We start from the raw sequence: 24,480 nt of genomic DNA, 5'->3' as shown, positions 1-24,480 counted from the left end.
TAATCACGCCAGGTTTGATTTTTATATTCTTGTCCACGCTAGAAAGCCGAGAGATCCTTCAGAACTTGTGATTTTTGTGTTAGTGTGTCCCCTGCACCAGAGCTGTTGGCCGTGCTTTGCCCTGCAGGACACCACTGCTGGGTCCATGGGTGTCCCCATGTCCCTCTGGCTCGGGCAGGGCTCCCTGCCCTTTGCACCAAGGAGCAGCTGCTCAGGGAGCCCCAGCTCCACCCCGTTCCCTCTGCTGCTCAAAGTGCAGCAGCAGCTGTTCCTGGGGGGAGGTGACTTTGGAAGCAGCAGTGCCACCTCACTGTGACACTGCTCCCTGTGAGAGGCCTTGGTGGCACAGCTGGCACACCCATCCTCACCCTGGGCAAAGGTGGGGTTTGGGTCATGCTTTAAAAGTCAATTTTAAATAGCTATAGCATCCCAGGGGAGATAACCAGAACTATAAAAAGAAATAAATCAAGATTAGGGGTTTGATCCAAAATGTATTGCACCACAAATTTCATAGTGTTTCATCATACAATCCATATTTACAGCATAGAAGGAAAGAAATCCAATGGTGATAGAAAGAATTATGTATAACCACTGTTCTGAGACAAGGGAAAGTGCATTAGCTTTTTAATACATGTATACACACCAGTCTTGCTCTGATACCTAACAAAAATTCAACACTTAAGAACTAGTTTATGGTAAGTTGATCCTGTATGAGGATTTGGGGTCTGGAACTGAAGTTGTTAGTGAATATTTAACCTAAGATTTTACTTTGTCACTCCGTTCCAGGCTGCCTGTCCTGCTTTCCTTATTGTTTAGCAGTAACCTTTGAAGCCAGAACCAGCATAAACCCAATAATCATTCAGCAGGGAGCAGTGGGAATGAGGGAGTCCTGACCCCTGGTCCCACAGAAAAGGGGAAGGGCAAAGGGAAATTATAAAGGAAAAGATCTCAGAGAATAAAATCTTCCCAGAACCAACAGGGTTATTCCACCCCGCTGTACCTCAGTAGAGAAACAATTGAAATAAATGTATTTTTTGATTGTCTAATTTCACAGTAGAGCAGGGGTGAACCCTTCCATGCTCTGTCCTGTCTGGAAGTGTCATGAATCTGGTTACTAAAGACTGTTTGGACAAGTTTTAGTGTTCCAAAAGATGATGTTGGTTTTCTTAACTTCAGACAAATGGAGGCTGGCTCTGAGGAGCATGGCCTGTGCCAGTGACAGCTCCTGGAGTCCAGCAGGCTCTGGGAACTCTGGATCAGCACATCGTCTCCTGCTGGACCTCCACTGCAGAAAGCTTGCATTATCCTGAATATATTTAACAGAATCATGAAGTTCCTTGCAAGAGATTTCCCACAACTGCAGCATGCTCACTGAATTCCACAGTGTAGATTTTTGGAGATAGGTCTCAGTTTTCAGAAGTCAGACTTAGTGCTGCTTCCCATTTGGATCCAGATTTTGCAGTGATGTTAATAACTGTTAATAATTGTGCTTCCAGTGAGGAAGCACCACCTTGGTCCCCTTTTTTGTATTAGGAAAACATCTGCTGGAACCACGACTTGTTCACAAAGAGTTGAATTTTGCCTCCAAACCCCTCATGAACAGAATTTCTTTTACCATAATAGTCAGGACACAGTTATTAACATACTCATAACAGTTTTTAAGCATCAATATTTGAAGTATAGAAAACCACAACCAAAGAGGCAGATCCTGGTTATGAGGATTTGTTGCTAACAGACTTGGAAGAAAAAAAATGAATCAAAGTGTTTAGTACCAGCATTCTTCACCCTTTATCACTAGATTTTTATTTTTTAAATAAAAGGTATTTTTCAGTGTGGATTTACAATACCTGGAACTCAGCTTTAAAAATTTAAAATGGTTTCCTACCCCTTTTCCCACTGCTAACAACCCATGGAACAGGCTAATGAATTAGTTTTAAAGGCGACTGAGGATTAGGTACTATAATTAAGACCATTTTAAATATTATTTTTCTTTAAGAAAAGTAAAATCAGACAACTCTAAAGTTGTGCTCTCAAATTAAATAATCAACATGCAGCCTTGAGGACTGCAGGCCAGGATAAATGCACCTTAAATTACACAGTGATATGAAAAAACGCCAACCATTAGTTATGTCAGTATTAGAAGGCAAGGCAGAGTTCTTTTTTGGTTAAAGCTCCTGCTCCTGTCCTGTGAAAGGCTTTGCAAACCATCCTACTCTCAACACTGTTCTGCCAGCACATTTTTCATTGCTGGCTTCCCACAGCCAGACAAGCAGCTTTTCTGTGCCCAGAGTCACTGGGCTCCAGCACCCTGGAACAGCAGCTGGAATCACCATCCCAAGAGACTGGACTGGCAGCCCTGCTGTCAGCGAGGCCCTCAGGAACCCGGGAGTGCTGAGCACAAGGAGCTGCTCCCATCACAGACACCCAGGGGTCCCTGCCTCCAGCCCAGGCTGCTCAGTCTGTGGTGAAAGCGTCCCCTTGCACAGCATTAATTTGTAAACAGAGCCAGAAGTTCTTGTACAAAATACTGCAATGACAGTGATTAAGACACACCTGGAGCAGTGTGTTCAGCATTCTTTTCACAGAAAGAAGTGCCTGGATACTGCCTGCCACCTTCAGGTTCCCTTAAGGCCACAGAGTCCTTGGGCTGGAGATAGACGGGCGGATGCTGCCTTTGGGAGATGGCTTTGACCCAAACCAGGACATCTAGGACACAACAGCACAGCACACATCACACACAGAAAAAGAAATAATACAGTCCACAGCCATTCTCATCATTTCATGGAAAGACCTATCTATAAATCAGAATGCTGCAGACTCCAGAATGAAGAAGTGGAGACAGCTTCACACAATCAAATCTGGAAGGAACAGCACCCACTTCTCACAGGTAAAAATGACTGAAGATTATACTTTGTATATTCCTTTAAAATATTTTCAAATTACAACTCTACAGTCATATGCTCCCACTAGAGACTACATATGGCACAGAACCCTTACCTTGTACTCCAGAGTTTCTTTCAGCATGTTTTCCTCCTCTTGTGAAAAATTCAGTAACACAGACACAGCTTTAATGAGATGGAATGCCTGAAAGAAACCAGAGTTGTGTTGTTTATGATGCTCTTGGGCACAGAGTTCTGTAGATCTGTCACAAACTTCAGCAGACCAGCAGCCTCCCATTATTCCCAGTCTCAGTGGACTAGGATGGCCTGTATCCCACTTCTGTGTTTCCTGGCTTTCTGTTCTTTAACAATTATTTTAGAGAGAGACAAGTGGGAGCCTGGTTAGTCAGAGCAGAGAAGCAGCCTGGCTCCTGCTTTGAAAAGTGGTTTAAACCAGCATGAGGCAGGAGAGATTCTTGTCATTCCAAATACACACGGAGGCACAGGAACTCCACAGTCTAACAGGGGCACAGTGACAGAGTCAAGCACTTGGGATACCATGGAATTGTACAGTTATTTTTTTACCTTACTCACTGACTTGCAATTAAGTATTTTGTCGGCATAACTTTTTAACTTTAGCACAACCTGTGGAGAACAGGAAGGAGCTCCAAATGCACAAAGAATTGCCTCTTACAGACCAATAGCAAGTCATTTATGTCTTTTTCTTGGTTTTTGTCCTCTTTCTTAAATGTACAACCATTCTAATTTCATACTCCATATGCTCTTCAGAGCAGTGCAGAGGGACTCTCTTGTGGATGCAGATCTCTAACACCCAGATGTAAAACCTCACATTTCCCTTTCATGTAGTTCATAGCAGTCTTTACATCCAAACACATTGCTGTCAGCTATTTTGTCTTATTGCTCCCAGTGTACACTTCTTAATTGTAAAATTATGGAATTAGCATAAAGTGTCCTTAGGAGGTGACAGGTGGCAGTTTCTAGAGAAAGACAGATGTAGAAAGAGAAGGTAAGAGGCACCTTTACCTCAGACTCCCTGCAGGACATGAACTTTAGCACAACATGTTTAAGGTACTCGAAGTTTATCTCCCTTGAGTCGTTCAAGTCAGAGTTGTTGGTGACAGTCACAGAAGCATTAGGCACTTCAGAATTTGCACGCAGCTCAGGTACCTCACTGTCAGGCCTTATTTTCTATGAAAAAAAAAAAACCCACAGGAGAAAAAGCGAAGTAAGAGAAGTATATTACAGACACTGACACTGGGAAGGGTCTGGGTTCAGGGTATCTAAAGAGGGCTGTACCCACAGGTGGGTACAAAGTGGGCATCAACAGCTTCTCATCCTTCATGGGGTCACAGCAGAGAAGTGTCTCCAGCTCTCTGTACACCCCAGGACAGGAGCTGGTTGATGTCAGTGTCCAGTGTATGTTACCCAAACCAGCATGGAACTGGCTCCATGCTGGAAACTATCCCTTGGTCATTTTCTCCTATCACTAACCTGCTCTGAGCCTTTCAAACATCGGTTTTCTTCAGAATAAATTTTTAATATCAGAGCAAAATTACCAATTTTAAAACATCTGTTAATTTTTTTTCAAATAGATTTTTTTTTCTTGGAGAGATAAACATTGCAGAGAGATGAAAGAGGTGTTAGCAGTCAAGCTTTTGGAATGACAGTGCAAGTACCTGCCAGCAAGTGCCATCTGAAGAGACTGAAAACACACAACCCTTACCAGCTCTTTCTGGAGAGTTTTCTTGAGTTCTGCCATTCTTTGCTGAAGCTGCTTTATCATCTGTAAGCACAGCAAAGGAGAGCTTAATACAGTATTCATTGTCAGGACCCCCAGGTGTCTGGAAAAACCCATGATAGAGGAGTAGTGAATGAAATAATAACTAACACTGACAGCTGTGAGGGAGCAACCTGAAAGCCTTGCCTTGCCAGCTGCACACAGCAGCAGGCACTGACAGGACACTTGAGCTTTCATGTGACAGCACTGTGGAACTGAACCGAACCCACACAAAAGGGCTCTGCAGGAAAGCTGTAAATATATCATTTGGGGCATCTTTCTGCCAAAATAGATCAGGATTCATGCAGCTCTTGCTGCAGGTTTTATTAATGGTTGGTAGATACTTGTGCAATCCAGAGAAAAGCATTTACTCACAGCACACTGGATTCAAACTGGACAAGCCTGTTCTTTAAAGGCTGCAGCATGGCCAGCACCAATTCCTCAGCTCCCTAATTAAAAGGGAAAAGACCACTAGCTGCTTCTGATTACCTTGTTTTTCTCAGCAATTTGCTGTTCCAGCTCTCTGTTATCCTTCTGAAGCTGAATGACATCTGCAGCTGCCACCTCCCCGTTCTGTTCCACCACATAGTTTTCTGGAGAAGGGAAATGCTCATTGTTCAAGGCCCTTGTCGACTCCTCCAGTTCCAAAACCTATAAAAATAAACAGTGGAGAGATATCATGACATTTGCAGCCCAAGAACACTCTCCAGGGAGAGAGACAGGCTTCTTTTTGGTTGTCCAGGCAGGGCAGCACTGCAGGGCTCCTGCACACCTCCCTCTTTTCCCAGGGAGTCTGACAGAATGGATTTGCAAGTGCACTCACATTTTTTTCATGCTCTCTGGCCAACAGGCACTCCTGTACCTGCAGCTTCAGATCATCAATTTCTTTTCTTACTGTTTCCTCTTTCTCCACTGCTTGGCTCTGACTTGCTTCTATGTCCAGCTGTAACTGATGCACCTGCAGCAAGGCAGCTTCGTGGTCTGGGAAAGGAGAGAGCTGCTCAGTATCAGTGCTGCACTTCAGATGGGAGTTCCTAATCCATTTTGTCTGTCATGAAGACAGAAAGCCAGGGGAGAGACAGACAGAAGAGAGACTGTCCAATTGTTAGTGAACTCTAAACCATTTTGAAAATTCTAAGAGATTAAATGTGGAAGAGAAATCTAGAAAAATTACACTCTACCAGGCAAGGCCAGAACTAGAGGCTGTACTTAAAGTTGTCTGGGATACAATAGACTCATTTTGTCTAACCTTGACTGAGTTGGTTCAGTTCTTCCTTCTGTTTTAGCAGCAGATCACATTTTTCATCAATCAGCTGGTCTTTCTCCTTTATTAGGGCATTCAGTTGTGAGACCTTCAAAGCAGAAAAACAATGAACAGGAGTCATTAAAGATATAAACCAGGAAGAGGGTGTTGAAAGATCCAGCATCCTTCAGAGGCTCAGCAGGCATCACCTCCACAACGCTGCCCTCAGTAACGAGCACTGGAAGAGCTAAACCCTGCTTGGCTCCTGTGCCTCCATCAGATTGTCACAGGCAGCACGTGGCAGCTGCCAAAGCCCCTGAGCAAAGCAGGAGATGGCCTGAAACCCCTTCCACACAGATCTGGCCCAGCAAGCACTCATCTACAGCAGCCCCAGAAGAATAAAGAAACCCAAAGATGGGACTAACTCCAGTCAAACTCGCTCAGTTGACAGTTCCTCCTTTAAGCAAACATAAGCTCACATTATCCACTATTTTTTATACAGAAGGAGCAAAACAAGACTACCTAGAACTGGCAATTGGTACTAGATACGAGCTCCTCCCTATAAGGAAATGCACAATTTTACAACTGCTGTGCTTCAGAGGAACCCAGATGTGACACAGGCACTGAGAGGAACTAACCAGAACAAAGAGGTTTCTTCAAAAGGAGCTGCCAGATGTGAGAGGCTCCAATGCACTGAGACAGGAACACCTCACACATTACAGGGCTCTCAAACAGTCTCCAGTTTACTAAGGCAGCCACTGCCACATGACTCACATGCTGTGGACATGATTCTGACCAATGCTCTTGCATGCTAGGATAAATAAATCCAAACCTAGACTGCTCTTTGAAAGGTTGGGACGTCTCAAATACATTTTAAAACAGTCCTTATTAACCAACCTGCTGTTGTAATTCCTCTCTCTGTTTCCGTGTTTCTTCCAATGCTTTGGCAATTTCCACACTGACAGTTTCTCTGCTGCTCATCTCACTCTGTAAACCAGAAGTAATTGAGAGGTTACATGACACAACTAAATCAAGTCAGTCTCTCATCTTTAACCTCAGATCTATTAGGACATTTATGAGTGTTCTGACACACTACAATTCCCAGGTGAGTTAGACTGAGTGATGCTGCTCTCTGCATATGCAAGAGCAACACAGAACTGATGTAAGAACCCAAACAAACCCAATGCTTACAAGATTTTTCAGCTTGAAGTCTCTATTACAAAGAAGTAGCTCCTTGCTACAACAGATCTTTATTCCAATTGTGCATCCAGGAGTAGCTATGGAAAAAATTTCAACCATCTAAAATTGCAGTCAAAATTGGATAAACTGTAAATACCCAACTAATTTAAGTTTTTAACTTTTTGGTTTGAACACTGTGAGCGAAATCTGGCGTTGAACCATTCTGTATTCACCACTGGTAACAGGATTTCCAAGCTCTTCACATCCCTGTCAATATATGTATTATTTCTGCCTGATTTAGGCAGACCCAAGCACTCTGGTTCAGAAAAGGATCAGCCCTTTGTAAAGCTTCTCAAACACATTTCTGCTGAGTACCAGAGATGATTTACAGCTCCAAGTACCTGCACTCTGAACATAACAGGCCTCCAAGCACCGAATGTAACCCACTGTGCTGTTTTTACTGTTCCCAGCCTCAGCTCTGGCCCAAGACAAAGCCAGTACCCAGTTCAGCCCCTACCTTTAGCCTGCTCAGTTCAGACTCTTGTTGTTTTAAAGAACTTTCACACCCTTCTTTGCTTCTCTTGAGGTTTTCATTTTCCTTTTCCAATTGGCTCTGTAAAATAAAGAGTCTTTAAATATGCAGTACAATTATTCTAATAATTTGTTTAAACAATTAAACACATTTAATGCTTTGCTCATATTTAGCTCCTCAAAGTATGACATCTTCTATTATAATGCCAGGAGTGCTGAATAAGAACATTTAGACTACAAGCTGTGTTAAAATCATCTTGTGATGACTCTGACAACTCTCTAGACAGTTTCTGTACTTACAATCCTGTGCTGAGTTGTTGTTTTATCCAATTCCAAAGCTTTTTCGAGAGCAGCAATCTGATACTCCAGCCCAGTAACTTTCTGATCATACTGATGTTTCTCACTTAAAATCTGTTGCTGCAGTTGATTTTTTTCCTCCTCTAGATCAGTTTGCTTAAGAGAAATAAAGAAAACCACATTAAAAATGGTGTTTTGATGTCATTCTGACAAGATCAGACACAATTCCATGAGACACTCTCAAACTGAGGAACATTATTCCTTTGGCAGCAGTGTCATGTACTCACAGACTGGAGTTCGGGACACAAACAGCAAGAAAACAAACATTTGAGCAACAAAACAGAGAAGTGATTGTCTCTGGGGGTGCTGAAGACTGGTCTGTTACTGGTCAGTGAAACATGGATACTCACCAGCTTTTGGATCTTCAGATCCTGGTCAGCAGCTGCTTCTTTGCTCTTTTTCAACGTTTCTGATGCAATCTGTAGCTTCTCTTCCAGTTCTTTATTCTAAAATTACACCATGAATTAAATTCCTTATCCACTGACATCTATGTTATTAGAAAAAGTTTGCATAATACAGAGTAGCCCAGGAGGGGAAGATAAATGTTAAATCCCTGAAACCACAGAGATCAAAGAGGCTGCCTATTTGACACATGCTGGTTTTGGAAATTCCTCACCACAGCACTGCCCCAGCAATGCCTGCACTTGAGTTATTTGTTTCTTAGTACAGGGAGGATCTGCACAAAGCCTCTGTCTTCACCTCCAGGCCCTCCTCCACCCGTGGAGTGAGGAGATGCCCAGAGACACTGATCAATTATTCTCCTTTCAAGACTAAATGTGCAGTCTCACCTTAGGCTGGGAGGGCAGGGAGGGGAGGAAGAACAGGGCATGGAGGACAGGAGGGGTGGAATCTGTGGTGAAATGAAAACTCCTCACCTGAGTTTCCAGGCGGCTCACGGCCTCGCCGTGCCGTGTCCTGTCTGCCAGAGCCTGCTGCCTGCTCTCCTCCAGCCTCTGCTCAAGAGCAGCTTTCTGAAAATTACATTGAGGTGAAGAACACAAGGAAGGATGGACAAAGACATAAGCTGGGGGGTAAATAAAATGTTCCTTTTTATCTCATTAATAAGGTCAAACTAAAATCGGACAGAATGTTTTAATGTCTCTCGATGCACTTTAATCCGCCCTGAGTTCACTAAGCCAAGTCCTCTTGTCACAGCAACACTGAGGCAAGGCAACTGTAGGCACCCTGACCAGGGAAGGGCAAACATCCCCCTGTCTCCCCACGACCCCGCTGGGGAAACAGTGCTCCAGGACTCTGAGCAGCAGCAGCAGTGCTTGAGAAAGAGATCAAGAAGCAATGAGAAAAAGGGGATTAACCACAGCTAAGTTTCTGGTTTCAGCTGTTGTTTAGCACTTCTGAGGCTGAGGTTTTCAGCACACAATGTTCTGTTTGCACACCTGTGTGCAAACAGTTCTCCTCCCAGCCCCACTGCCTTGCCAAAGAATAAGGAACAGCATTCCCTGTTCTTGTAAGGATTAATTAGAAAAACTCCCAAATTGTTCCACCTCCTGTGGGGATGCTAGGAAGCTGCTCTCTTCCTTCTAAGCAGTCAGATGCAGGGCCCAAACAGACAATGCAGAAAGGCCAACACAGACATCTGTGCAGGATCTACACAAACAGGCCCAGTGTAGCCACCCACACGTTCTGCCCAGCACAGACACTGTGCCAAAACACAGACAGGACAAATGTGGCTGTGTGACATCAGCAGCTTTCTTTCCATGGATGAGAAGTTATGTATGACCTAAAAAACCCAAAACAAACAACTCACTAACACTGTACTTCTGAGCAGCCTTTAACTGTGTAATTACCTCTTTGAGCAGCTCCTGCATGTGTTCATCTCCTGAGAGATTTCTTTCTAGCTTGTTTTCCAGGGAAGACACCTTTTCCTGTAGCTGTTCAGTAAGTTTATCTCTCTCAGCAAATTCAGAAGTCATCTGTGAGAATGAGAAATCACAGCATCTTTTTTGTAATGAAGCTTTCAGCTAATCTGTTGTGGTTTGACTTTTGGAAACCCCAGCAGAAAGGAAAGTGCTATTTGAAAAGACAATGTGATCCTGGAACACTTTCTAGACACCAAACTTCCACCTACACAAAGGTGTACATTACCCAAATGTGCATCTTTACACCAGCAACAGCACATGCATCTGAAAGCACCTCACCTTTTGCTTCTGTTGCTCATATTCCACCTTCAGAGATTCATGCTCCACTTGTAACATTTCCAGTCTCTTCTCACAACCAGAACCAGTCACTCGAGCCTAAACATTTTGAGAAATTACTTACTTTGAACCTGAAATTTCCAACACCACGTAACTAATATCTAATCTAACTTCTGCAGACATGGAGCTCTTTGAATCAAATCTCACTTGGCTCAAACTTACATTTTGCAAGTCTACAGAAAGCTGCTGAATGACAGTTTGTAGCTCCTGTTCTCTTAACTCCAGAGCAGTGATCTTATTTTCTGCATTTGTCTCAGCTGTCATTAGTTCATCTCTTCACAGAAAGAGAATAAAAACAAGTGACATACCATTCCAGAAAAATAATCTTTAGCAGATAATTCTGCTGCTTATGAAAATGGATTAAGCATCAATAAAATTTTCTTGTCCTAAAACCAGCCACCAACAATCACTGCTTCATTATTCATTTTCCAAAAAAAGTGACAGTTAAGCATCTAAACTACGAAAAAAGGAAATAATTTACAAAAAGAGTATTCCTATCACTGGCTTGACATTTACATCCCCATGGCCATAGCAGAGGCAAAAATTCAGTCAAGTCACTACATATATAAAGCAAAAAAGAGACAGAACTGGGCATGAAGTAAAAATACAGGGGAAACGCATCCCCTGCTGCTCTGAAACGCTCAGCTCCATACCTGTGAGCCTCCAGCTCCACCAGCTGCTGCTGCAGGCGCTGCAGGTCGCTCCGGAGGCCCGAGGCCTCGGCCCTGGCGTGGCCCAGCTCCTGCTCCGCTCTGCTCAGACACTCTTCCTTCTTCAAAAGCTGAACATTAGAAGATTATCTTTGGCATTGCAGATGGCCACTAACACTGATAAACCTTTTCACTGACACTTGCCTGTGTTACTAATCTGTGGGCTGAATTAAGTGAGATAATGAACTATATAATATTGTGTTCAGCACCTTCTGTTAGGATTTTGACACTAACCAAATCTGTGTACAAGCATAAAGGCTGAAAAAACGAATGCTGGGCTACCATTAACTTGATATCCTAGTAAAAATTTTAGTAAATAGAAAGTTTAAAATATTCTTACCATGTGTTTAACTTTGGCAATTTCCTGCTGCTGAAAGCCCTCCAGTTCATCGATTTCATCTCGTTTTTGGAAAAGGTTCAAACTCTGCTCCCTCATTTCTTGTAACTGTGCTTGAAGCATTTTTTTTTCCTGATAAATGAAGAGAACCAAAGGAAATCATAGGATATCTGTATGCTCATGTCAAATGAATGGGAGTTTAGGTAAACTCTCTGGGAAAACAATCTTGTCTTGTAGCCATACAGCTCCTGATGGTGCTCCACATAGAACTAGAAATCCTTTCAGATTCATGTCACAGTGCAAACTACCAAACTTCAAAAAAATATAAAAAGAAATCTGAATTCATTACAATGCCACCAATGACCATCTGAACTGAACTCTTAAAAATGGACAATGTTCCACCTTATAGAAGGACAACTTTCCCACCACAACCCATCATTGTTTACTTCCCTGCTGAAAAATAAAACCAGAAAGAGCTCCCCAAGCATTTGGGCTGGTAACAAAAACCAAATGATTGGCCTGTCCCACTGAACAAAGACCAAATAATAAAAAGGGCTGAACAGAGTCGAGTTCTGATAGTGTTGGAAGTGTGCAAGATGGTGTTTGTAAATACAAACAAATACCCACTACACCCCCAAGAAAAACATCCTAGGTTAATTACCTTTTCAACTTGCCCAAGCTTTTCCATCCACTCCTGAACAAGAAAGAAAGGAGAAAAGAGATATCAAATTCCATTTGCAGACTTTCAAGGACGCAATTATGGTTTAAAGAAAAGAATAATTTGTATTGTTAGGAGATACTAGGCTTTGGTAATGACTAAAAAATTAATCAGCAGCAGTACAATAACAGCCAGTGCTTGAATAGATAAAGGCTGAGGAATCATTTATGCTACCCAAATACGTAAGTTTTATGCAAGTAAAATAAATGTGACAACAGGCCTACTGCCATTGAATCTTATCCAAGCACAAGCTTAACCTTTCATTAGGAATTTTTGTGGGCTCTTGTTAGAACCAGTCGGAACAGTCTGAGCAGTGGCAAGTCCTGCACCACTGCTGGCACTGAGCTCAGCACTCCCTCCCTCCCTCCCTCCCTCAGCACTGGCACGCTCCCACACACTGCTGAACAATTATTTTAATTAATAGCAGCACCTGCTTAAAACATCAGGGTCATGAGAGTCAAAAGTCCTGCTCAAGCTCTCTTACCTTGTCCTTTTTGTCCAAGGCCAAAGCCATTCCTTCAGCCATCTTGGCTCGACTGGCCTGATGAGCTTCATTCTGCTCCTGAAGCTTCCTCATGGAGGCTATCAACAGAGAACCACCAGCTATATTAAAAACTCATCTTTTAAAATTACTTCTCACTTTTCTGTAAGTTATTTATAACTTTAAAGAGCTGCTTCTGCAAGTAATTAGCCCCATCTTGACTGTAGCACTAGCGCTGTGCTACTCATTCCCTCATGCTGCTTGCACTCTGGCCAAGAGCCAAAGCTAACAGCAGACAGGAATACTGCTCCTTGATGGATTAGAACAAAGCTGTGGGTTTCCAAAAGGTCCTTCCTGCATGTTAGCCCCAAATTTGGCAGAAGGAGTATAATAACAACTTTGTTCAACACACTGCTGCTGCTTTTTATGCTGTAAATAAGGTAACAACTCGTGTTCTGATTGTTCACAGTACAGAGGTGCACAGCTTGAAATAAAAATCACACCTGTACACCAAACCTCTTTACTTCCAACCACAGCAATTTTCAACTTAGCTGAACAAAAAGGAAAAAAAAGAAAAATACGTACAATCCTGATGCTTTTCTAATGCATTTTCAAGCTTCTCTTTTATCTTCTGCAGATTTCGGATCTGATCAGCATAATCTTGTGTGAGGAGGGAGAAGAAGAGACCAGGAATGGACAGACATTGGGGAAGGACATTTTTAGGGTAACACAAAAAGGAAAAAGAAAAAAAAAAAAAAAGAAAAAGGAAAAAAAAAGGAAAAAAAAAAGGGAAAAAGGATGAGTGGCAAATGATGATGATTTTCTCAATCAGAAAATCATTCCTGCTGAGGAAAACAACTTGGGTGACCACAACAATGAACACAAGCAAATAGCTCTGTACTGTCCACAGGGTTGGCACAAACAGAAGGGCCTGTCCCAGAGGTGTCAGTCACACAGACGAGAGCAGAACCAGAGAATGAACAGCTGTCCCTCCCTTTTTACTTCATCCCAGGATTGTGACATATTTAACTCCGTTCAGGAAAGGTGCCTGGCACTGGAGGGTGCAATGAGGGGTTAACTCATGGCCATGGCATCCCTCTGCTCGTTATTCCAGTCCCACAGCACTGCCCTCAGCCTTGCTCAGCAGAACTGACACAGGAGGCAGGGAATAAAAACCAAAACAGAGCACACACACACCCTGGAGAAGTTCCTGTACAATGCAAAAGAGGATTTACTCACTGGCTGGTTGCCTGCATGAGATCCTGACACTCAGAGCCTCCCTCTCTTGCATTAAACCCCAGCCAGCACTTTAAGTTTACCTTGTGCAAGAAGATGAGCACTTGGGCCTTTCAAATTCAATGTGAAATAATTTTTGAAGCCTGTATTTTCTTGAACTGAAGCCCAATAAGTCTCCAGAATAAATTAAAATAATCCTGATCTGGCTATAACCTTTCCTAGTTTCCCAGGGCCTCTCATGAGCTTTGGGAAGCAGCAGTGTAACACAGTTCAGCCCAGTCTCTGGTCCCCTCAACAGGGATGGAGAGCAGTGCCAGCCTTCACTACAGCTTTACAGAGCAAGCAATTAGAAAGAAAAAAGCCTCAGGACTGCTTTATGTTGAATTCTTTGTTTCCTCTTCACTTCCAAACCCACTTCTTTAGGGATGGCACTGTGTTACTGCCAACATCAGAAAGCTCAGACCCTGTGAGAAACAAACCATTACACACAAGTGGGGTCAGACACTGTTTGAAACACGGGACAGAAAGCTGTCCCAAGGAATCACATAAACTGATTGCTGAAATCAGCAAAGACCCAGTTGCCTTCATTAAAAATTAATGATACTGGATCCTCCCTTGTTGTCAATCAACAGAGCTGCTACAAATCCATCTTCAAAAGGCTCTAACCCCATGTATTTTTAAATAAATTAAATCATGTCAATTCAAAGGAAAATATTTCCTAAAGTAACAAGTTTTGTATGTATCAGGGCACATACCAGACAGCTTCACCTCCAGTTTTCTTATTTGTTCATTTCTTCTGAACAACTGGGATGAAAGATCCTCTCTGGAACTGCTTCCATCAGAAGCCTTGGGAGAAAAGCAACATCCTGTAACTTACAAAATTTAGGAAAAGCGATCCTGCCAACACTAAGTCTGGGATAATAACCACTCTCCTGCCTAGGAATAGCACCTGTTTTTCACATAGAGGGGAAAATTGTACTAGCACAGCAGAATGTGTAAAAAATGCTGAAAGAGAAAACCAGCAAGGGCTTAATGGTGCCAGGCTGCTGCTCCTCAGAGCACAGGCCTGGGAAGGAGCTGGGGCTGGAGCTGTTTGTGCAAAGTGTCACTGAGGAGATGGGGGAATGCAACCACTGAGGGGCAGGAAATCAGGCTCTGCAGCACAGGCACCAGGAAGGGCCAAAGAGACAGTCATGGAAATCAAAGTAATTAGAAAAGAAGCAGTAATGCTTTTCAGGTGGGATAAACTCACTGAAGCCCTGATGCAGCAATCTGTCCACACAAAGTCTGCTGCATAACTGACTTATGAGTTCTCTGGTGGTTTTTGTTCCATAAAAATCAATAGCAAGAGCAGTTAAATGAATATTGATAAAATGTCTAATTCTTGGAGGTGTTCTGAAAACCACTCAAGACTTCAGTCACTGCCATTATTTGTTTTCTGTTCTGCAAACTTGCAAGGTGGTAAACAGCACTTCTATGTGAGAATTTCTTATGTGCTAAAGGAAAAAAAACTCAGAAAAACACAAGACTAATATATATCCACTATAAAATGTATTTAAACATTAGGAGCTCCAACTTCCTGCTTAACAGAACTGAAATTTCAGCTGAGCTTCAAAAAAATTATTTAAAGCTAAACTGCATAAATAACTTTGTCACTCTGCAGACAGCAAACAAGACTTGCTGCTGGCTCTGCAGCGGGTCCTGCTGGCTCCAGCAGTAGGGTGACACTGCCTTAATCCAGGCTTTCAAAAATGTGACAGCCAGCCACCAGGGCTGGGGTGCCAGAGCATTCCAGGGTTTCATTTAACCCACACGCTCCTGGAATTTTACCACTTGTTTAAGCAATGTTTTATAATGAAAGAGAGGAACTACAATAGTTTTGAGTGCACCAACACTGCACAGGTTTTCAGCAGGGACATATACAATGTCTCAGGTAGGAGCAGGACCAGGAAGACAAGAGATAAAATGAAATCTGGCCAGCATGCAGCTCTTCTAACACAGAGAAGCTGTGCTGGCCCATCTCTGAAGTGTTCCAGGCCAGGTGGGACAGGACTTGCAGCAACCTGGTCTAGCAGAAAGTGTCCCTGTCACGGAGGGAGTGGATGAACTTAAAGGTCACCTCCAACACAAACCATTCTAGGATTCTATGCTGCAGTAATTAACTTTACGAACACGCATCTTACACATACAGCTGTATTCAATATTTTATGTCTATCAGTGTTTTGTATTGAAACAGCTTCATAACTCATGTTTACATGGGAATGGAAGTCTCATGGCAAATGTTTAACAAACGTTTTCTCTTCAGCATTGAAGTTCACTCAGGCTAATGATACGTTTATGCATTAAGAGATACACTTACAAAGACACCACAGCACCCATTCAAAACACACACTAGACTTAAAATGGTTGTCAGCAAAACCGTAATAAAAACACTGTCAGAGACATCAGATTTCAAAGCGAGGTGTAACTCACGAAGTCGTCTCCGGAGTCTGCTCCCACAGACGTGATCGATTCCTTGCTGACAGACCTGGGGATGCGGGAGGCTCCTCCGGGCCTCGGGGCAACCGCTGCCTCCTCGGCGATCTTCTTCTTCAATTTGGCAAACATTTTACTGCTCTACAGCCCTCAAATACCCGGGTCCTTTGGAAAGCCACGACCTCGAACGTTTAATACAGTGACACTCCTGTCTAAAGCTTCCAAATGCTGAGACTTAATTCGGAGCCTCATCCACCGCTTTACTGCATTTCTAGTGCCATTAAAGCCCTCAAGGCCTGGCAGTACCTGAAAATCAAACAGAAATGGGCTCCATACTAAAAAATCCCACCGGCAGAAATCATTTAAAGGTAACAGAAAACCTTTTAGCATCGCATCAGTTACAACACGTTAAAAAATCGGGCCTCCCGGAGCAGAATCCGTTAAAGTCCCAAACCAACGGCCCCAAACGGCGGCGGGGCCGGACCCGGGGAGCGGGCGGGTCCCTCAGCCCGGCCCGCACCCACACGCGAGGGAGGCCCGGCCCGGCCCGGCCCGGCCCGCGGAGGCTGCTCTGCCCCGAGGCACCGAGCGCTGCCACCGCCGCTCCCGCACAGCCCCGGCCCCGCCGCCCTCTGCCCTCCCGCTCCAACGGCCCCTCGCTCCTCACCGCCCAAGCCCGGCCGGGCCTCGCCGGTCCCGCGGCCGCCGCCGCTTCCCCGGACGCCGCCGGACAGCGCCGGACCCGCCGACCCGGAAGCGCCGCGCGGGGCGGAAGCGGCGCCGGCCCCGCTCCGCCCCCCGGGCCCCCGCTCCGCCCCCCGGGCCCCCGCTCCGCCCCCCGGGCCCCCGCTCCGCCCCCCGGGCCCCCGCTCCGCCCCCCGGGGCCCCGCTCCGCCCCCCGGGGCCCCGCTCCGCCCCCCGGGCCCCCGCTCCGCCCCCCGGGCCCCCGCTCCGCCCCCCGGGCCCCCGCTCCGCCCCCCGGGGCCCCGCTCCGCCCCCCGGGGCCCCGCTCCGCCCCCCGGGGCCCCGCTCCGCCCCCCGGGGCCCCGCTCCGCCCCCCGGGGCCCCGCTCCGCCCCCCGGGCCCCTCACTCAGCCCCGTCCCTCCCGCTCCTCTCCCAGCCCCGCTCCCGTTCCCGCTCCTCCCTCCCGCTGTCCCGCCCCGGAGCGGACCAGGCGCCTCGCTACGAGCGTTTACCACAGTTTATTGACAGCACAATCCGCCGGCGGGGCCGGGGCGGCGGCGGCCGGGACAGGGACAGCGAACGGCTCGGACACGGCACAACCGCGAACACCGGGCGGGAGCGGCCCCGGCGCGGCGGGGACAAAAGCGAACGGAAATCTGCTCCAAAGTCTCTGGAAAGGCTGGAAAGGCGGTGACGAGCAGGACGCGGGGCTGGCGCTCGGTCTGTGGACCCGCCCGGCGCGGGTGTGTCGCTCCGGCGGGGACAGCGGCAGGGCCCGGTTCCATCGCGGCTTTCGCTTCTCCCCGCAGTGTCCAGCACAAACACAAACACGCTTCTTCCCCAACAACGGCTGAGCCGCTTCTGGCATCACACTGCTTTGGCGATTACAGATCCCTTGCAAAAAAGTCCATTTGCTCCAAAAAAAGTTTATTTATATATCTCTATATATTTTAAGGAAAATATCCGTTTTTACCAAAATACGATATACAGGCACACAGCTGTAAAATAACTTTAAACCAATTCACTATAAAATTACTTTTGGTAATAAATAATTTGATTCTCGGAGAGGCAAAAGGCTCCCTGTCCCTCTGCGGCCGGGCTGCCCGAGGCACGGTCCCTCTGCATTCCCAAACGCTCCCGAACGCTCCCCTCATCCCTCTCGCTGGGCCTTGCCCGGGCCAGACCCAACTTGTGCTTTTCAGCCTGCATGAGGCAGAATCCTGCTCCCAACAAAGCAGTTCAATGGCAGAATAACAAACACGTGCCGAAAGCGACCTGTGAAGGCAAGGGGGCAGATCCTCCCAGCAGGGTTTATTCTGGAAGGGGCAGCTGCTGGGACTATTCTGCTCTGGGGCTCCTGCAGGCCAGCAAGCTGTGCTGGGGTCTGCTCACAACGGGAATGAAATCAGGATCAGAACATCTATGCGTGCATCTGGGCAGAATTCAGAGACAGTCTTTAACCCCAAAAAATGTCAGATTCAGAAATCCTGAACTAACTCTCCTCAGTCTTGGCATAGTAATTGTTTAGGACAGGAAAACAAGAAGTGGCAGACTGTCACTGCTAAATCTAAAGCAGTTAGATGTGTCCTCTGCTCCATTGAGCAGATCTCTATGGATCTTCAAAGCACCTGAATACATTTGGTCACAGTATTGCTCTAAAAGTCTGGTGTTACAAATACAAGAGAGGCCCTTCAGGAGTGTATAATCTGCTCTGGAAAGCTTTGCTCTGGCTGCTGTGTCCAGTCTGACCTTACAAGGTGCACAGAGCAGTTTCAAGCTCTCAGTATTAAATTTTCTCCCTTGTTCAGAGAACAGAGCTCCCTCAGCCCCAGGAGCAGCCACAGCCACCACAGACCAGCTACCAACACCACCAAGACTGAGTGAGCTCGGCTGCTGCTGCACCACCGAGCTGCACTTGGACAGTTGGCGAGGAATTGAACACACGTAAAGCTTTTACACAAAACCCTCAAGACAAAACAGCTGTTGAGACAGATTCCAAGATTTTTAGCTTTGGGAGGAGCAGACTTGCAGCACAGCATGGTTACAGGACACGGGAGGTGGTGAGGCAGGGAGGTGCTTCCTAACTCATGCCAGGGATGGGCTGTGGAACAGCACTTCCATCCCATCCTTAGGGGACAAGCCTGACCAGAGCTACTCAAACTGTAGCTTTTGAAGATGATTGATTGAAGCCAAATTTCCTGTGGCCCCCATCTATTCCCTATGATCCTTTAAAGACATCTCTGCACATCTCCCTGGGGAACAGTCTTGACGGCTTTAGTCAGTTATGGCTTGACAGACATTTTGATGAACTACTCAAAGAAAGGTCCTGAAACTTCTCAAGAATGCACTCCAGGGAGCAAGTCCTGTTTGCACAGCTCATGGAAGTTAGTGCTCCATGTAGCTGGTGCACAAAGCAAAATGACACATCACATCCCAAGAGGAATTAAAAACCAGAGCATTAAAGACTCATAACCCTGCATTGCCCTATCACTGTTACTTTGAGAAGTCAAAGGGGGGGAAAAGGCAACAGCAGTAACTTTGGCGAGATGTTCCAAGCCAGTCTGAGCAGGAGCACAAACTACTGTGGGAGCAGGATTCATCTGAGCACACCACATGCAGGGAGTAGGGAGCCAGGCAGGAGCAGTCCTGTAAGGACACAGCTGGTCCAGTTCACCTTGTCCTCTCAATGTATTACATGCAGAATTTACCCCTTTAATTTGGCATTGCCTGGTGCTGGCAAGTCTTCTCCGCTAATATAAGCAATAAAGATACATGGAGAAAGGGAGAGCGAGACAAGAGGGAAGGCATCAGGCCTGAGAAGAAAAGGATTTGTTCTCTTCTCACTTAAAAATGGTTCAGTCTTTGCTTCGCTTCCACACTGAGGACTGCGAGATACAGAAACCAGATTTTCTTCAGTACACACAAGCATACACCGAGAGGTACCTACGACCATAGCACAGAGCACACAGTAGCACAAGTTTAGAATGACTTAGCTCAAACAAGACAAGCTTTTACTTGGAGGGGAAAATATCAACATTTTCATCTTGAATGCAGTTCTTTGGGTGGGAAAGAAGGGGCTGGCTCAAAATCCAAGACCAGACACTCATCCTAGCTACAGCTAGAGCAAACAGAGGGTATGAACCCTCTGCTTCCACAGTATGATTCCATACTCCTCCCAACACAACAGGAGTGAAATCTTTATCTTTGAACATCCCAGCCCTGGACCTTCTAACACAGATCAGCAGGTAAGAGGAGAATTAGGAACCTCAAGAATTAATTTTTGACTTGGATAGTCATTGCTGCTAAATTCAACTTCTGAACTAATTTTCAAGGCCTATATTCTCCTCCTACATTCCAGGTTCTTCAGGGCATTTTGTGTTTTAAAAAGTGCATTCTTCTCTGATGAAATCTGCCTTGGCAAAAAGCAAACAGAACTTCCTTGAAGGGCTGCAAATGATAGAAGCCTCTCAGGTCACATCAGCCTGGCTAAACGAAGGTGGGGACCACCAAAGCTTTCCCAGCCAGTTGACAAGCAATGTCCCAGAGGTTCACCAGCCCACACAACTGGAATCATCATCATCATCAATCCTATGCTTGGAAACAGCATACTTTTTTCTTTTCCACGGAGATGTAAACAAAATAAGAATAGCTTCATCAAAGCAAAAGCTAAAGCAAAGCAAAAGCATTTGGTTGGAAGGTAGTGAGCTGGGGAAAACTCAATTCCCTTTTTCCATGCAAGCTGAACACTGCTGGTAGAGGAACAGCAGGCAGGGCAAAGATAACCTGCCTCTGGCTGCTGCATTAAAGGCTTCCTGCATCTTTAGCCTCCACATACATTCCCACGTTTTCACAACTGGGAACCTCCTACCAGGCAGAAAGGCAGGGATCAGCTTCACAGTAAATACATGGATCTTATCACTGTAATACACACAGGGGTACCCATTCCCCTGGCTAACTACAGGCTCCTGTACCTGGAATCAGTTATCAGTTACTTCAAGGTCCAAGGGTAAGTCCCTGGAAACAGCAAATTACAGTGGAAGAAGAGCCATAACCTTTAGTACAACCACAAATGATCTGCAGCACCTTGTGGAATACACCCAACATGGCGTATGTGTGTATATATAAATTTTGTATCTAGACATTGTAGTGGTTCATTCTTTTTAATACATATACAAGTACCTATACATATATACATATTTACAATTTACACCAGCCAGTAGATGTATGTGTACTGTACATACACACACAAACGCCGAGCACACACATGCACACACACGAACACACACTCGTTAGAACAGACTCCACAGCCCGGGAAATGAAGTCCTGCCAGAGTCCAAAGAGCAGCACCAAGGGGGGGTCTCAATGTACCAGCTTCAAGACTGCTTAGGACAAACACAAGCATTCACAGGATTTTGTACATTTGGGAAATAAAGAATGGATGGTGCAAGCTTCAGCCCAGCTACAAAGAACCTTCATGCAAACTCCCCAGCTACACTGCAGCCGTTCCTGCTGTTCCACTCTGCTCCCTCAGCAGAATGGACCCACCAAAGCTGTTCTGGCTGACCAGATCACACCCTGGGTGATGCTCTGCACCCAGGATTGCTGTGACACTACAGCAGCCACCAAGTTCTGCACTCTTTCCACCTAAGCACAGAGGCATGGCTGGGGTTCAACAAAATGCACGAGTTGGACTTGTCCTCTCACTTCTTTTCTAGCAGCCTATGGACCAGTGACAATTGGCTTTTCCATTAGATAAAGTATCTCCATTCCCTCATCCTTGCTCACCCTGCGCTGCCAGGAGCTCCTCTCTCTCTGCAGGGCAGGCAGTGCAGTCCCAAATGAGCCAGCCAGCTCCTCCCAGCAGCCACAGGAGCCTCCTCCAAAGGCCACTGTCCTCCTGCAGGTACCCACGCTGAGCCCTTGGGCCGGGGAGCGCCTCGCTGCTCCTGCTTGCAGGGCACGACTGGGCCATGGGGGGGACATGCAAAACATCCAGGGGTTATGGCAGCTCCCACTTGGTTTCACCTGCAAGGGGAACATCAGCACCGCTCCTGGGGCACGGGGCTGTGGCACAGCGGGGTCGGGCACACGGGTGACAGGAGAGGCTGCTAGGGCACTGGACAGGACACCCTGTCAGCTCCTGTCAGGGAGTGGTCATGCTGTGGGAGCCACACATTCCATCTACACGCTGAAAGGAGGGCTAACACCTGCTGGAAATGCTGGGATTTCTAAATAGTACCTCAAAACGAAGAATGCCCTCTCCTCCTGTGGCAGGATGCCCCACACGACAGTGAGAGGTGGGGGCCAACTTTCAGGGTTTGCAGTTTGTTCACCTGTTGACCACCTGCCCAACCAGGTCCTTGGCCAGCAGTACAAAGTTCATACAGAAAACTGCTGCGTCAAGCTTGTAGGGAGCATTAAGTATCTTTACAAATTCACTTCAAAGCACTGCTCCAAATGCAACTTAATTGTCCACAGTTTTGTCTCCTCACTTGCCTAAGACTGAAAAAATATATTTGTTATGAAGGAATCTGTGTTATTGCTATTGTTGGTTTGCACTGTGTGGTTCCATCTTTACCATTTCAAATCCAAACTCTTTGGGGATAAAATATTGATTTTTTTCTGTTGATTTTTTTCCTTTCCAATTTCTTAAAATTGTATAAAAATAAAGGATTTCCACAAATATGGGCTAAAGGTAACCAATAACACCTCTATGCTTAGGATCAGCTGTTGGAAATGTGGTTGACAGCCACAAGACCAGAAATAAACCTCTAGTGATTCTTTAGTTTAACATTTAAAAGACATGAAAACTTCTGCTTATAAAATTGACCCCATACAGAATGGAACAGCTCAACTAACAGCTGTTTATTATTACTTTTTAAAATAATGGTCCTAAATTTAAAAATAAAATCAAGTACTTCCTTTTATGATTTTCACATTATAAAACTGCACCATTCAAAATCTGTGGCCAGGGAATCCCCTTGCAGTAAGACAGTTTCTTTTAATAGTCATCGAGTGTGTTTTCCAGGAAAACATTCCTAACATCCAGTATGGAAGCCAGCTCCAAAATGTGCTTTTGGAGGTGAGGGTTCTCCACCGTTTCATCTCTTGGCAGCTGAGGATAAGATTCGGGGTAATTTCGAGTCTCCTGCTAGATGACAGTGAAAACAAAGAGAATCAGACACTCATTTCTTTCACACCCTCTAGGAAGAAGACTGCAATAGGCTGATTTCACCCTAATCTATTCAGTATGGTACAGAGACAGAAAATATTCTAGAATTTTCAGGGGTTTTTTTCCATTGACTGAGAGATGATCACAGTGGGAATACAAATGCCTGTTCATCTCCGATAGTTACTGGTATGTTCACTGGGGCTTTGCAGAAAAAAAAAAAAACAACACTAAAAGAGACAAAAAAATATTCACCTGTACTTACCAACTAGGCTGGAGTTCATTTCTTGAAATTACAGACATGTAAGCATCTCCAGTGGGAGATTCATCTCATCCTAAAACAAATATCTAAGACACTGGGGGCAAATCTCTCCCCACTAACACAGACCTACTTCTTATCCCTGGCGTCAGAGCAGCCCAGGTAGCTGACTTAGGCTTGGAGAGCTGCTGGACATCTGCAGTGCCACAACTGAATACTGCACTTTTCAATGCTCCAGTCCCATTTTCCCCTGCAGTATTTAAAATGGAGCAGGCAGTTTATATGCCAACACTCACATAAAATGGTGTAGATCCAGAGCAGACTTCTCTGCTGGCACAGCTTTAACCAACAGGGAGGGAAAATATCATCTTCCTATTTGGCATATTCATTTACACTTCAAAGACCTTTCAAAACCCATTCACATAAATACATTCCAGAAATAATGACCCACTCCTCCCCACTTCCTCTTATATTCTTGTTCTATACCTTTCTGGTTGTGTAGAAATAATAATCTTAAGTTATTAAGAGGAATTTTTCTAGCAGACAAGGCTGTCCAGAGAGACATAATTGAACTGGAGTGTGCCTGCTGTGTTATGCAGGACTGAGGCTCCTGCAAGCCAAAGGCTTCGTGCCTTTGGAGAGACACAAAGGCACAGCCTCAGTGGAAGCTGCAGGAACAGCATGTGAGCCTCAGTCACCGCTCTGAGGTCACCCAGAGCTGCTCAGCCCTTGGACCCTCCCACCTGAGCCAGGGCAGTTCTACAGGCCCTGCTCTGGAGCTCCCACAGACATCCCTGCATACCCGGAAGATTTTGTGCATCCTCATAGTAGCCGAACAGAAGATAAATCTTGTGAGAAGCAAGCGAAGAAATTCATCCCCAAAAAACTGCAGAAAGGACTGGTCTGTACAGAAGGCAAAGAAAGCTCAGTTTAGAAAGGCTCAACCCCCCTGAGAGGCTCAGCTGTGCCTGGCCGGGCCGTACCTATGGATCTGGAGTGGGTCAGCAGCTGGGCAATGTCCCGGTTGATTTTTCTGAGGTAATCCTGACACTTCTCCCACAACCCTCGGCGCATGCTTGACAATCCAGAGACAAACAGGAATGCCATTAACGGATTGTTCAGAAAGAGTGTGAAGAGGCTACCCCGCTGAGACTGATCTAAAAGGAAAAATAAATCAATAGACAAAGGATACATTTGGCACATGGAA

General features: G+C 45.5%; 2 protein-coding genes across 4 annotated transcripts in view; both read right to left on the bottom strand.

Annotated features, from left to right (window-relative positions):
- Positions 1 to 471: 471 nt before the first annotated feature.
- On the bottom strand, positions 472 to 16,963 carry GOLGA1 (golgin A1). Its single transcript, XM_063409784.1, has 23 exons — positions 16,828 to 16,963; positions 16,158 to 16,466; positions 14,441 to 14,531; positions 13,035 to 13,109; positions 12,453 to 12,550; positions 11,912 to 11,944; positions 11,254 to 11,382; positions 10,857 to 10,984; positions 10,366 to 10,477; positions 10,147 to 10,242; positions 9,796 to 9,921; positions 8,863 to 8,958; positions 8,338 to 8,433; positions 7,931 to 8,083; positions 7,617 to 7,712; positions 6,818 to 6,907; positions 5,927 to 6,029; positions 5,501 to 5,658; positions 5,167 to 5,328; positions 4,624 to 4,683; positions 3,924 to 4,088; positions 2,998 to 3,084; positions 472 to 2,706 (listed from the first exon to the last, which is right to left on the bottom strand). Exons 2-23 carry the CDS (start codon positions 16,290 to 16,292, stop codon positions 2,626 to 2,628), a joined length of 2,370 nt encoding a protein of 789 aa, XP_063265854.1. The 5' UTR covers positions 16,293 to 16,466; positions 16,828 to 16,963; the 3' UTR covers positions 472 to 2,625.
- A 381-nt stretch (positions 16,964 to 17,344) lies between these two features.
- Positions 17,345 to 24,480, bottom strand: part of SCAI (suppressor of cancer cell invasion) — a 37,973-nt gene continuing 30,837 nt past the window's right edge. For all 3 annotated transcript variants that reach the window (XM_063410228.1, XM_063410229.1, XM_063410230.1), the window contains 3 exons: positions 24,257 to 24,430; positions 24,076 to 24,176; positions 17,345 to 22,996 (listed from right to left, as the gene is read on the bottom strand). In XM_063410228.1, coding sequence (XP_063266298.1) covers positions 22,847 to 22,996; positions 24,076 to 24,176; positions 24,257 to 24,430 — 425 coding nt within the window. In that variant the 3' untranslated portion in view covers positions 17,345 to 22,846. The remainder of the gene's footprint in view (positions 22,997 to 24,075; positions 24,177 to 24,256; positions 24,431 to 24,480) is intronic.

Source organism: Prinia subflava, chromosome 12 (genome assembly GCF_021018805.1).
Source record: "Prinia subflava isolate CZ2003 ecotype Zambia chromosome 12, Cam_Psub_1.2, whole genome shotgun sequence".
Classification (NCBI taxonomy): Eukaryota; Metazoa; Chordata; class Aves; order Passeriformes; family Cisticolidae; genus Prinia; species Prinia subflava.
This window is presented reverse-complemented; position numbering and strand designations above follow the sequence as displayed.